The sequence below is a fragment of the Pithys albifrons genome, chromosome 8 (genome assembly GCF_047495875.1).
Source record: "Pithys albifrons albifrons isolate INPA30051 chromosome 8, PitAlb_v1, whole genome shotgun sequence".
NCBI lineage: Eukaryota > Metazoa > Chordata > Aves > Passeriformes > Thamnophilidae > Pithys > Pithys albifrons.
The window spans coordinates 25,404,623-25,419,015 of NC_092465.1; the positions used below are offsets into that span (position 1 = coordinate 25,404,623).

The following is a 14,393-nucleotide window of genomic DNA, read 5'->3' on the forward strand; positions in this document are numbered from 1 at the left end:
TGTACAGTCAAAACTGAGATCAGTATTCACAATGGAGAGTCAGAGAACTATTTTAGCCTAAAGATTTTAAGGAAGTAGAAAAAAATCACTTAGATGGACAGTTAACAAATGTTTTTCTCAAAAGGAGAGGGAAAAGCAGATACCTGAAGGCCTGCAAGACTGTGAAGAGCTGAAACCTGAAAGATACTAAGCAATGGAGGTGTAACATCTAATGTAAAACACCTCTTCTATCAGATGTTTTCTAGTATTGGAAATTGCTTAGAAGTAAATAGATACATGAGCTCTGTTTGAAACTATTTTTGACAGTGATGGATTAAAATCTGAATAAGAAATGGAGTCTCACAATTCACTTATTGACAGTAAAGACATTTTTTCCTTTACTTTGAGCAATACAGGTACGTGGGAGGAGAAAAGGGATGGTGGGAAGATGATCGATGAGTCAAAAGTTCTTTACAAGATGTATTCCCTGGGACTTGGTTTCTTAAATCTTTATGAAGATGAAAACTTCATAAATGCAAGCTTAAGTTATACATTTCAGTTGTATCTTCTGGGACTTAATTTCTTGGGAAGGCTAATATATTGTGTGCCATCTCTAACTTTTTAACACATTGTTCTGAGGTAGCTGGATTTTATTTCTTAAGATAGACAGCAACTTTTGGAAAATATAAGGATAATTTTATTCCTTTAACTGTGACTCTGAATATGTGTTATTCTTCACTGGAATCTCTCTAAGGGCTTGTGGAGAAGCATAAACTCTGACCAGCCAAATTCTTTGGCAAATGGTGAAAAACAGCTGTTTTCCAGCTGTCTATAAAAGATACAAAACACACGACTTCAACAATTGTGAAATGGATTTTCTATGACAAGAGTTTCTTGAAACATTTGCTTCAGTATGCCTTTCAGAAATGAACAAGGAAGATGGCAAGCCTTTGCAAGATTTGGAGTCAGTATCAGTTCTTGATACAATGAACGCTCAGCAACTTCAAATTGACACCAACCTGCAAAAATACCCCACTGGAATTTGATCTGCAATTGCATCAATTTTTCTCCAATCCAGGTATTTGTTAGAAATACAGCGGAGTTAAAAGAGGCGTGCAGTGAACATGCTCTGAAAAATATCAGCTTGAGGAGCAAATTTTAAATTGTTGAGTAGGATTCTGGAGGCTTAACCAGGCAACAAGAAAAAACCCCATCCAACAAGTTAAATAGAACATTCTCATGATACTGATGCATTCTCAAATTGCAAGTGACATTTGGGACAGAAATACTTTGCAAGCTGCAGAATCATTGGGCCTGCTTTCAACACGGATTTCCATAAATGTTCCTTCTGCCTGGCAAGCTACATCTGTTGGAAGGCCCTCTTGACTCAGTGTTGTCCTAGTTCTATCGCAGAACCATGGAATCATAGAATGGTTAGAGGTGGAAAGTACCTTAAATATCATACACTTCCAATCCCCCTGCCATGGACAGTGAAATATCACAACTCAGTGTCATAATTTGGCAAATAAAATATGAATTAAAGCTAGCCTAATTTTTTAGAAATATTTTGTAGCAGTGTTGCAGCATTAAAGAGGTTTTGCAGCAGAGAAGTCTAAACGTTTTTGAAAACAGTTGTCCAACTCATATCAAAATGCAACTAGAAGGTTAAGATGCTAATATTGTAAAGCTACTGTTGGAAATATGAATATGAAATATGAAACAGATTCCTTCAATCAGTGTTCAGAGACACACAAAGTGCATTGCAAAATTGTTTAATCAATGGCAAAATATCCCAAATTGACAAGGACAGCTCTGAAAGTTGGAACCTTGTCCTGGCATCACAAAGAAAATTTGAATGCTGTGGTGTTTTTTGAAAAGCAGAGGAGCACAGATACAACAGGTCAAAGGGATGTTTATAATGTATAACATAATAGGGATTTCCCTCCCTGTTAAATTGTTGGCCCAGGTGTATAACTGCAACAAAGACATGTCTCACATCACTTAACTCTTAGACAAGTTAAGGGTAGATTAGGAGCCATGATCTAAAGTCTTCAAGACTTTTATTAAATATGAGTTTGATAGGTGAATATTGTATACAACAACTTTGGTTTGGACTCATCTTGGCAAGAGCTGTCTGGCCTCTGCTTCAGTCTGATATGGGAGTCATTAATCAAGAAAACATCTCAATGTGAAAAGGAATTTTGGCTGATGAAGACTCTGGGCTTCACTCAGAAAGTAGGATTGGAGTTGAAGCTTTAAAAACGTGATACCTAGAAGCACAATACTTCAAACAGTAGAATAAAACTTGCAATGTGTTGGGTCCTTTCCTTGCCCCCTCTGAAGCCAAAGGCAAAGTTTTAAGTGAGAAAAGGCTTAACATAAGTGACTGACTGATATTTATTGTATATATATATATATGAGCACAAACATCCAGAGTCAGCCCTAAATTTTTCCTTTCCAAAGTCCTATGGAATTGTTTCATATCTCCACAAAGAGAAAGCAGACACTGTCTTTTTCCAGCTGTTTTGCTTGTTGGTTTGAAATTATTAAAAGGTTATTGACAGCAATGTCCATTTTCTTTCAGTCAGTGTTTACTTTTGCCTAGCAAGCTGATAGTGAGGAGACTTCTACTGCTGGTATTAAATTTAAGATAAGTGTTTAGAAATAAAAATGCTTGCACAAACTCATTTCAGTTCCCAAATAAATAATAAAAAATACTGTGACATTGTAAGACAAAGGGAATATCCTGCCCACTATAGGCACGTACAGTTTGCAAGGGCAGTCCTAAAGAAGGTAACAAATTAGAAGAAAAAGCAGTTGCAGAGTGCAAGGTCAGGCTGGATGGGGCTTTGAGCTGCCTGGTCTAGTGGAAGGTGTTCCTGCCCATGGCAGGGCAGTGGGAACTAGATTGTATTTAGGTGCCTTCCAACCCAAACCATTCTAAGCTGCTGTAGTTCTAAGCCTGCACTGATTCAGTGTATCTTCCAACAGCCAGGACCTCAGCAGATACTAAAGCTTCCTTGCCTGATCACACCTCCCATGCTGTGATGTGAAAGTAAAAATTTCTCACCTACCCACTCCTGCAAATCTATCTCTTCTAATATGATATGTAATACCCAAGTCCAGGTGATGAAAAGCAAATATTTAGAAGGATTTTTTTTCCTCTTTTTTCCCTCCTCATTGGGGAGCTTCAGCCCAAAAGAACTGTTAAAATGCCATAAAGTTCACAGCCTGAATGGTACTTTGGAATCTCTGCACAATTTTCACTGAAGCCTTTTCCTTAAGAAAAGACATATGTGCACATTTATTCAAAACAGCAGAATCTGAGAAAAAAAAAAGTAAATTGAATTTCACAACATTTCTTACCATGATACCAGTGTGAATCATTATGTAATGCACAGTTTGAGTAACGTCAGCTGCATGGATCAAATTGTGATATGGATTTTTGTATTTGCTATAACCAACTTCAAGAGCTTCAGCAAATGAAATAAGATTGGGAACAGGAATCTAGGGAGAAGAAAACATTAAAAGAATTGGGGGGTTTCCTACAACAGCTGCAAAGTCAATCATGCAATAAATAAACCACAAGCAATATACCATAGAATGCAGTTAGCAAACAACAAAAGAAAAAATTGAAGTGTAAAGGTCTAATATCATGCATGCATTGGAGAGTCTTCAACCAATTTTTGTAGATGTAATATCCCTCTACATACAACCATGCACAAGAGACTGCAGAGCTATCAACGAAAACATTTTCAAGATATGCCTGTCTGCACCAGGAATGCATCAGTTGCTCACATAATACAGGCATGACAGATGGGAGTCAATGTTACTTGCTTGAGGCAAGGTTTCCTTTATCTCACAGTATGACTTTCTCCAATGTGTGGAGTACAGGTACTATCAAGTCCTTCACTTTTCCCATTGTGCTGGTTTTTGCAGGGATAGAGTTAATTTTCTTCATAGTAGCTACTATGAGGTTATGTTTTGGATTTGTGCTGAAAAGAGTCTTGATAACACAGGGATGTTTTAGTTACAGCTGAGCAGAGGTTACTCAGAGTCAAGGCCTTTTCTGCTCCTCATCCCACCCCACCACAGAGTAGGTTGGGGGTGCACAAGAAGTTGGGAAGGGACACAGTGGGACAGCTGCCCCAGCTGGCCCGAGGGACACAGCACACCCTGTGGTGCCACGAGCAGCAGCAGAGCTGGAGGGAGGCTGCCTGGGCTGCCTGGGCATCGCTCAGGTGGTGCCAAGCAATTGTTCTCATTCCCTCTCGTTGCCTCTTGGGTTTATATGTCTTTCTTTTTCACTTTTCTTCTCATTAATTATATATACTATTATTATTATGACCATCATTCTCATATTATCATTAGTAAACTGTACTTATGTCAACCCACAAGTTTTCTCACTTTTACGCCTCCAATTCTCTTCTCCCATCCTGCTGGGGAGAGGAGTGAGTTTATTTGGTGGCTGAGGTTGAACCACATCACCCATATTATGAAATTACATTTTTCATTAGCATTTTTTCTTTATTTAAAAGTCCTGCAAGGTAAACAGTGGAATTGAGAATGGGCTTAAGCCCACTCTGCCAGTAACATTGTGTATTTCATGTCTGTATTGTTAATGGTAGCCCTGGTGTGGTTCCAAGACTTCAAGCACATACAGTTTGCTGGGAAAAGATGGGTTACCAGTTACAGTGAAAATCTTCAAAACAACTACAGGGTGAGGCAGACACTTCAAAAGGAACATGGAGTTTTGCAGTGGAGAGATTTTGAAAGTATAAGAAAACTTTTATTTGGTGCTATTATAACAATATATATGGCATTTTGATCTGTTTTTTTATCTCAACCTTTCAAAGATGGCTATAATACTCCATGTTGTATTGCAAATACACCCTGCAAACACCATCAAAAAGGAGCTTTCTCTTTATATATCTCTCGAAGCTGTTGAGATAGGAAGGTTCAGCTGAAGCCCCTCCACAATAGTAAGCAACATACTACAATCTAGTCCATGAAAAGACTACTTAAAACTAACTACAGTTTTCTGCCTTATTAGTAATCTTTGTTCCATGAAGCTGGGTCACTGGTTCAGTCCTGCTGAGTAAATGGGCTCTCTATATAACCTATTTATGTAATGCTTACAGATTACATGACATGGGTCTCCATGGCTTTCCATTTTTCCAGTTGCAGTAGTTCCATTTGGTAGACCTATTGGTATATTACAATATTTGCCATATTCTTTGAAATCCTGAATTGCATTGTACAATAGAAAAAGACATCTCAAACATATGCTATCTTGTATTTTAAATTTGACATACGTATTTTTGCATACATATTTTCGTTTGTGGCTAGTTCCTGACCTTGAAACGGCTCAAAAGGTCATATCGGGTAAACAGCTCATACATCATAAATTTCAGACTGTGCTCCCCACTTGCTTCATTTAGGGCAAATACGTCAAAAGACCATTTATCAACATCCTGTAGATCAGGAGAAAAGAAAAGCAAAAACAAAAAACATAACATTTCCATCTGTTTAAGCAGGTTTCCAGTTAGTCATTGGAAGAGATACTTTGGAGGGATTTTTTTGGAGGGAGAGGAGAGAGTTTGGTGTTCTTTCTATAGTCCAACTCTTTCAAACTCCTACCATAGATAACACATTAATGACTACTTCAATATTAATGATGAAAACAGTTGCATCAGTTATGAATAAAATACTTGTAACACGACCTAGGTAACTTTGCATGCTTTGAATCAAAAGCCTTAATCTTTCAGTTTTAAATTTCTGCATACAAATTGTCTAAAGAAGCTTATGGAGGGCACGTGAATAGCATCCTTGGAACAGGTCATTAAAACTGATGTCATTAACCATAAAGAAATTTGAGAATAATATAAGTGTTTGACTTTCAGGGGAGAAGCTGAGGTAATTCATTCTCAAGAAATACCAGATTTTAATTGCATACATAGACATAAGAACTCAGCTCTCCATAAAAGATCATCTTTTGTGTGAACTACAGTAATGCCTTAAATTCACAGCAAATACTTGTTCCATAAGCTTTGGCTACTTTTGTTAGCTCTATCCCAATACTATCTCCTTCTTCTTTCCTAAAAAGGAAATGAATACTCCTGCCTGAGACACTGATTACCATTCCACTGGGAGCTGTTAAAACTACATCTTACATTTCTATAAAATTTCTATACAAATTTCATCTTATTGCTCTAATAATATGTAAATGAAACCACAATTAAACAAAATCATATCCTATTTTTGAATTTTGAACTACTAATTTCTCTGTTCTGCGGGCTCAGATTTGTAGTACTAACTATGGCTAGGGTATGTTCAGTACAAAATTAATTTCATTTCATCCTAAAAGTCACGTAACATAAGTACAAATACATTCAAATTCCACAATGATTAAACTTATTTCACCTTAAATGTGACTATCACTTCTGATGGGTAAGCCAAACCAACCATGCTTGAAGTTCTTCGGTACATCCTAAAAGAACAAATGAAATATCAAGAAATAAAATTCAATTAAAAAGTACTGGAACAATTTACCTTCTTTAATTAATTTTTCACAGTCTTTGAAATAATATTAAGTGATTTAATGGTCTGATCCCAAAAATTACATAAATCTTTTTATAACCTTATGAGAAAAGTCCCTCTGATGGTATATTGGCTCTTGTATGTTAGAGCAGTCTTTGGTACAATTTACTATAGAAATTGCAAAGCCTTTGAGTTCATACCCAGAATTTTCCACTGTTCTGGAGATTTTACAAATCACCTGGATTTCTGTACAGAAAAATTAAGTTATTGCAGAAATTGAAGCACAATTTCTGGCTCAAAGATTTGCTTCAAGTTCGTTCCACCACTTACTGCACCTTCAATGGTAGCCACTGTGATCAAAAGCAGTACTTGCTGTGATAAAAAACCCAAGCTCTCACCTTTCTACAAAAATCCCAGCCTGAACAGCATGCACAATGCTTCGGAATTTGGGCTTTTCTTCAGGTCTCCTCTTCACTATTCCCATTTCTCTTGTGAATGTAGAAGCCAACCAGTCCCGCACTTCCAGCGGGACCGAATCTGACTGGATGTCAGAGAGCTCATCCTCAGTGTCCAAAAGTTTCCTACAAAAACATTAACACAAGGTAACAAACAAGATGGCAGACTCAGCAAAGAGGAGCACGGAGAGGGGAACAGGCAAAAGAACTTAATTGAAGAGGAGCTGAGGTTGTGAGTGAATCGACTTAGCACATCACTAGATGTCTGCTCTGGGAGACAGACTGAGGCCAGTGGGAACCTGAGCACAGCACATTCCTCTCTCTCCCACTGCCCATGTTCCAGAAGGTAAAAGATATTAAAATGCAAGATATTCAATGGAAGCCAAGAGAAGATTTTTCTACAAAGTTGTCAGAGCAGTGGTGGATGAAGGTGTAATCAATGAGCTATAAAATCCCAAGATGTCTAAAACAGTTGACTGACAGGAACATCTATAGAAAGAAGGGTTGCTGCTGTAATTGGGAATACCAGTGGTTCATCTGATCTGTCCTCCAAAATGGTACAAAACATGTATTGATACTTAGATGCAAAGTAAATGATATAACATAGCAATGCAAAGGTGAATGCACATCAATGAACACCCTGTATACATGCTTGTCATGTTACTCCAGTGCAACAAAAGTTTTAAAGGGAATCAGTTCTTTCAATAAAGACAATTAATTTCTTCTGTGTAGAGATCTGTACTCCTATTTGAAGGCAGGGTAACAAAATCACAGCAATAAATATATTACTCAGGATTGGATTGCAAGTCAGCTTTCCCACCTCTAAGCAGTTCAAAAAGCTAGAGAAGGTTACATATAGCTCTTGCAAAATAGAAAAAGTATTAAAAAGAAGATTCCCTTGAACAAAACTGAATTGGAGGTCATAGGTTTATTTAGAAGAAACCTGTAAATAAATATTCTCTTAAAACAGATTCAACACTTCTGTTCCACACTTCTATAAACCTTTCTTTTTGCTGTTATTTGCCTGTGTCCCTCAGGCTGCTGGCATTTTCCAAGAACCAAATCTCTTATTTAGTTATATATGAAGTTTTCCTTCATGCGATTATGCAAGAAATGGAGAGTCTGACCTGAACACATGCAAAGTATTCCACCTTTTAAAATGTTTTGCTGAAAGTGATACTAATTGAATTGCATTATTTCATTCCATAGATCCATTTCTCTCGTGCAGTCTTTCTGAAACTCCTTGAGTTCATGTGAATTGGACATTAACTAATGGTAGACAAAGTATTGCTGAGTGTGATTTTCTCATCAGACAATCTGCTTGTCAAGATAAAACATGGGCCTCTTCTTCGAAGTGAACAAGATTCCTTGGAAAAAAATTTGGTGGGAATTCAGCATTTGCAGATGGCTATTTGGGAGAGGAAAGTTATCACTTCCTTATCCATTTTCATGTTTACACCTCTACCGTTGTCTTTTCTTTCTGCCTTTAGCAAAACTGTTAACCCTTTTCCCTGTTTGTGTACTCTCTCCTCATATTCATTCGAGATCTCTTTCACTCCTTTCTTTGATTCTCTTCAATGTTTCAATACCTTGCCTAATCCTTGTTTTCTCTGGCACATTGAGAAATTGAGCAGCAACACAGATGATTAAGAAAAGCCTGAATACAGTGTAGTTCAAAAGAATCCCCACATAAATCTCAAGCTATCCGTGGGATTCTAGGAAGATGCCTGGTAGGAAGCTTGATGTCAGAAGACTCATAAAAATTCCTGGTGAACGGTGAGCATAGTGTGTTTTTGTTCATCTGCTCTGTTCTCAGTTTCAGCAGCTCATTTGGCTGGCAGCATATTTTGTAATATTTTTCAACTGGTGTTTAAAAGAAATATTCCATAAAATGCATCCCTCATCCTCAGTTTACTGAAAGAACAGCAGAAACAATCCTATTTTTCAGAGTAATTGAATCATCAGACTGGGAAAATTCTTGACTATGGAGTGCAAGAAGAGCAGAATGGACAAGAATTATGAAATTTTCTGAAAGTGGGACAGGCCAAAAATGAGGAATTTGATTTAGAGGAGCAGGACTTCTGCAGAAGAAAGGATTTGGGCAAATTATCTTGCAAAACTAAACTGTGCATAGGCCAAAGGTCTGAGACTGGGCATAGGCCAAAGGTTATAAGTTGGATTTATTCCTTAAATTAAAAATTATGTTACACTCCACTTAAATCCATACTAGTCTAACTGTTACTCCAATGAGATTAAAATCCTCCAGCCATAAAAGGGCTCTGGGCTCTGGGATGCCTCAGAGCACACAGCAGGATATCCCACATCCCCTGTGCATGAAGAAGCACAGCTCTACATCAGTTTGCTACAGTCTGATGCAGGTCCGAATTTGGGGCAACAGCCTGAGCTCTGCAGATATGAGCCACTGCAGTATAAATCAGAGTCAGAAAGACACACTGCAGGTTCTCCATGTTTTTAATCATTCATCTGTAAAGGAGGATTATTCAGTCTGTAAATGACAGTAACAGAAGTTTCTTCATAAAGATAGAACAGAGAAAACAGTATTTGAAAAAAATATTTGAGTAATTTTCATGAGACCAGTGCTCTCGGCTGAGAGATGACTGAACATGCCAATGGGAAGAGAGACTTCCAGTGCCTCTCTCTCCAGTTTCCATAAGCAGGGAAGCAACAACAGCTTAGAATTACATTGCAAGTACAAAATTTTGCGGCTCCCTCAACCCATAAGCTTAATAACTTCTCAAAGACAATTAGTTTCTTTAAAACCTAACTGAAACTACATTCAGGGAGAAGAAACAAGGGAACAAGGGCTAGTAATTCATCTCACAACAGTGTATTTTCTATATTTTCCTGACCTTTTGAAGAATAAGAACTATATTGGGGGAAATTACTCATGGCATATGCATTGCTAGAAATGGCCTTTGAACAAATTCACTGATGAGTGCCATTCTGCTGTAATTACAGGGACAGGGCTCCTACATGGGTCTACACATCTGAATAAATGGATGGTTAGATGGATATACAATTTGATGGAAATTTTATCTAAGAAGGAAAATAAATTAGACTATATATTGCTTCATACAAACTATGCTTAATTATCAAAAATCCTTTGAATCCAATATTCGACTTATTTCACAGTTTCCAGCTTTTGTCAACTCTTACTCATCTCTTTTCACTTTGATTACAAAATACAGTCTTTCCATTCTATTTCCAGGAGTCTAAATATATATGCATTGGGAAATATATCTAATTGTACACCTTTTCCTCACTGATTGTGAAAACACTTCTTTAGAATCACCTGGGGATATCTCATTGCAACCTTTCAGTACTTCTAGGGGGCTTATGAAAAAGAGGGAGAGCATCTTTTTACACAATCACTTAGTGCTAGAACAAGGGGGAGCTGTTTTCAACAAAAAGAGGAGAGATTTAGATTAGATGTCACAAACAAATTCTTTACTGTGAGGGTGGTGAGGCACTGGAACAGGCTGGCAAGGGAAGTTGTGAATGCTCCATCCTAGGATGTGTTCAAAGTCAGGTTGGATGGAGCTCTGAGCAACCTGGTCTGAGGGAAGGTACCCCTGCAAATGGCAGGAGGGTTGGAAGCAGAGGATCTTCAAGGTCCCAACCCATCTCATTCTATGATTCTGTCCCCCCCGACCCCCCCAAAAAATATCAAAACAAAACAAAACAAAAAAACAAATATAATTTATAACTGTAAACTGCAAAATGTAATTTGGAAATTGTAATTTAATTTCATGACATTTTGAAATATGTAAATTTCTATATGGGTTTAAAAATGTCACTGGATAAAGTAGTGCGCAAGTGACCATCACTGTCAAACACAAGTCTAGAACCTCTGACTTAGAAAATATTTGGAATGAAGTGACTGCAAGACCTATAACTTCACCCTCCAAATCAATCAGCCATAAGATCAGAGATTGTGGGCATTCTAAAGCAACATAGTTGTTACACAGAGTCAATCTTACAGTAAAACTATTGAGATGAAGTCCATTTAACTGAGAGGCATGAACTCAAATAGTGTAGTTGAATTAAATAAATGTATATACTAATATACATGAAGGCACTCACTTCAAATTTTCTACTATAAAGCTAAGGAACACCCAAAAACGCTAAGAAACAAAACAAAAAAGGTTGTAATAAAACGTGCTACAAAAAGTACTTTTTTTCAACACAAAGTCAGAATTTCAGGGTTACATATATCATTAGCTTGTTAAGTAGATGCAATAGGAGGAAGTGATCTGCGTGGGAAGGAGAGGGGGAGGCTTGACTTATTTAATTCTATTCATTCCAGGAGTAGAACTTCCATTGACAGTTGTGGGAATAAGTAAGACATGGCCCATGGCATTTCAGCTTAGCAATCAATTAATATTGCAGTCACAGTAACTAATAACCTGATCTTCTTGTCACAGTACTGTGTTTTTTTGCCAAGAATAATTTTTCAAAATTCAAGCGGTGATAATTTCTAGCTCTCTTTTCATTTAATCAGAATTTTAAATATAGTAATGGACTAGTCAGAAGTATATTTCTTTCCCCTTAGGAATAAATCAGATGTACTATCAAGATGAAGAAAGAAAAGAAAATGAAAAAAATAAAATTAGATAATGGCTATGGGGGAAAAAAATCCATCAGTGCTGATCACTCATGCTGTCTAACAGAGGTGGTGAAAGATCTCCAGAGGAGAGACTGAGAAGGAGGCATTAGCTCTTTGTTGATTAGTGAATTAATCAAGCCCTAAAGACTGAATAGAGGAAAGTCCTCTTCTAGGTCCACAATGCAGAAGAATTTATAACCTAGTCAGTTCACATTTTTTACAAATTATTTAGTTTTATTATCTCACTATCTTCCTAAATGAGCACGAATCAGTATGTTTAATCAATATTTACATCCTCCATAGTCCATTACAATTTCTACTGACACCCACAAAAAGGTTGTCTTGACTCCCACTGAGGATAAACAAATTTCAAAAATGAATGAGGTGTATTTTTAGTCCACAAAGGTCTTTCTAAAGGAAGAAATGAATTTACTGACATGTTGTACTCATAAAATTAGCACATTCTTAGAAGAATTGTTCTTATGCAAGGAATTACCCATTAATTAAATAAATGAAAAATAGTCTGGATGACATACAGGTATTCCAACAGAAAACAAGTAATGTAGAAAGGACCACTGTTATTGGAAACGTTCACTTCTTGATGTCTGCTTCGTATTTGGAAATCCAGAGGTATAAACCAAAGGCCAAAATCAATCTTTAGATTCAGGTCAGGATACTCACGATTAAGAAAATATCATTTTACAGGAGTATGGTTATGAGCCAATGTATTTTCTTTTGTTCTCTCTCTCTCTTTTTTTTTTTTTTTAGTTCAGCTGCTTTAATGTGGTACTGTGTGAATTCTGTAGGGCTGGGAATAACTCAGGGCATGACTCAAAAATAAATTGACAGCAATAACTTTAAGACAGAAAAATTCAATAATTTCAGGAAAGGGATGTTGGCCATTTATTAAATACCCTAACTGAAGTGAGGAGTTTTAGTTAGAATTTGATAGATTTTCAGTGATTTTAAATGGGTTTTTTTAATATAACTTTAATACTGTTGTAAGCCTTCCTCTCAGAAAAAAAGCCAAGCCTTTAGCTTAATACAAAAGGTTTCAAAGGCTTAATTTAAGCTTTTAAGGATGGAATATACTGCACTCATCTTAACAGAACAAGCTTTTTCTTAATAGCAGCTTTTGCAAAAGTATCTATTGTAGATTCCCTTAATGGATAAAGTGAATTTTCTACCTCAAATGACACATTTGTTCTGACAAGGTCAGGAAAAGTACATTTAACCGCAAGCTTGCTGTGGAGGCCAACAATACACACTCACGGCAAACTTGACTGAATATTCAAGATTATAATTTAACTTCAAGCTTAAATAATTGCCACTTCAAATCTCTCCTCAACTAAGTCAGCTCAAGGAGGAATCATACAGACCATATTTTTCATCTGGCAAATTACCAAATAGGGCATCCCATTCCACCTGTTTTACCCTTGTATGTCTAGGCAGAATATTTTCTTTCATATTAATAGATTTTTCTCAAAAAGGCAATTTTGAGGAGAAATATTTCCTAGATACTTGAAAATTAATTACATCATTGGCTGGATGCCCCACTGTTCTGTGAATGAAACAGTCACCTTCTTGTATAAATGAATAAATTAATCTGTCTTTTCAGGTAAAGAGATTATGTTTTTAAAAGCTTAAAAAATTATCCAGGTCTCTTTGACATAAAAGAATTCAACTTTCTCAGTCCTTCCACCATCAAAGAGATTTGCTGGTGTGACTATCCCTGCTGCTTACCCTGAATAGACAGTGGTGTCTGCATTGGCACAGTTCCTTCCCTATCCAGAGCCTTACAGTCAGTGAAACCACATGACTCCCAGAGTCAGCTATGTCTGGTGTGCCACAGGTTAAAACAGAATGCAAATGGCCCTGCAAGGTCAGCTCACAGATTCCTGCTGTGAGATGCTCAGCAGCAACTTGTGCAGCACCAGCTTAGAGCCCTGAAACACTAATAATAAAATATGGCTTTGGAAATTAAAAGAAACACAGAAGATGGAGCCTTCAGACATTTTGCTCTCATTTAAAAATAGAACAAGCTGCTAAACATATATTAATGGCCAGAAGAGAGTGAAAGAAAGCAGAGGATTGTCAAATAAGTGTCCCAGTTTATTATATTTTGAGATATTCCTTCCTAGCCTGAGATGGAGTAACTGCCATGGACTTGAGTTCTGTTGCAGTATTGAAATTTTTGAAAATACCAGGGAACAACCTTCCCCAGCTTGCAAACATAACCAAAACTGTGTACTCAAAGCTGCCCCACAGCAGGCTATACTGACTGTTCCTCACCTCAGGAATTCCTGGAAACAGGAGAATTCCATTTACTTGTAGGCCTCTTGCTAAGCTCCATTCCACAACACATAGCTCTGAGAGCATCAGTATCCAGTCAAGAATTTGCTCCTTCTTCCTGTGGCTCGATGAAACAAAGAAGCACATGTGCATGTTCCTATCACAAATGTCTCTGTGGTGCACCAGAAGGGTCACACAGACATTTGGTGAGATGAAATGACAAAACTCTTTGGCTTGCAATTTAAACTATTTGCTTTTTGTCCACTGTTCTAGGATGTGATTGTCCCTGTTTAAGTCCCAAAAGTGCAGGAATATTTGGAGTATTACTGCAGCAGTACTCTGGAATGTCAGTGTAGTCCAAGATATTTATTTCAACAGTAATAACAAAGTTTGGATCTAATGAACTCCTTTTTAGCTAACATTATACATATCACAGTGTGTACTTTTTTTTCCTAAATAAGGCCTTTTTATCAAGAACTGTATTTGCCATTATAATATCA

General features: G+C 37.1%; 1 protein-coding gene across 5 annotated transcripts in view; it reads right to left on the bottom strand.

Moving 5' to 3' along the window:
- Window positions 1-14,393, bottom strand: part of PDE1A (phosphodiesterase 1A) — a 183,917-nt gene that overhangs the window by 37,700 nt on the left and 131,824 nt on the right. For all 5 annotated transcript variants that reach the window (XM_071562123.1, XM_071562124.1, XM_071562125.1 and 2 more), the window contains 4 exons: window positions 6,918-7,100; window positions 6,403-6,469; window positions 5,337-5,453; window positions 3,346-3,486 (listed from right to left, as the gene is read on the bottom strand). In XM_071562123.1, coding sequence (XP_071418224.1) covers window positions 3,346-3,486; window positions 5,337-5,453; window positions 6,403-6,469; window positions 6,918-7,100 — 508 coding nt within the window. The remainder of the gene's footprint in view (window positions 1-3,345; window positions 3,487-5,336; window positions 5,454-6,402; window positions 6,470-6,917; window positions 7,101-14,393) is intronic.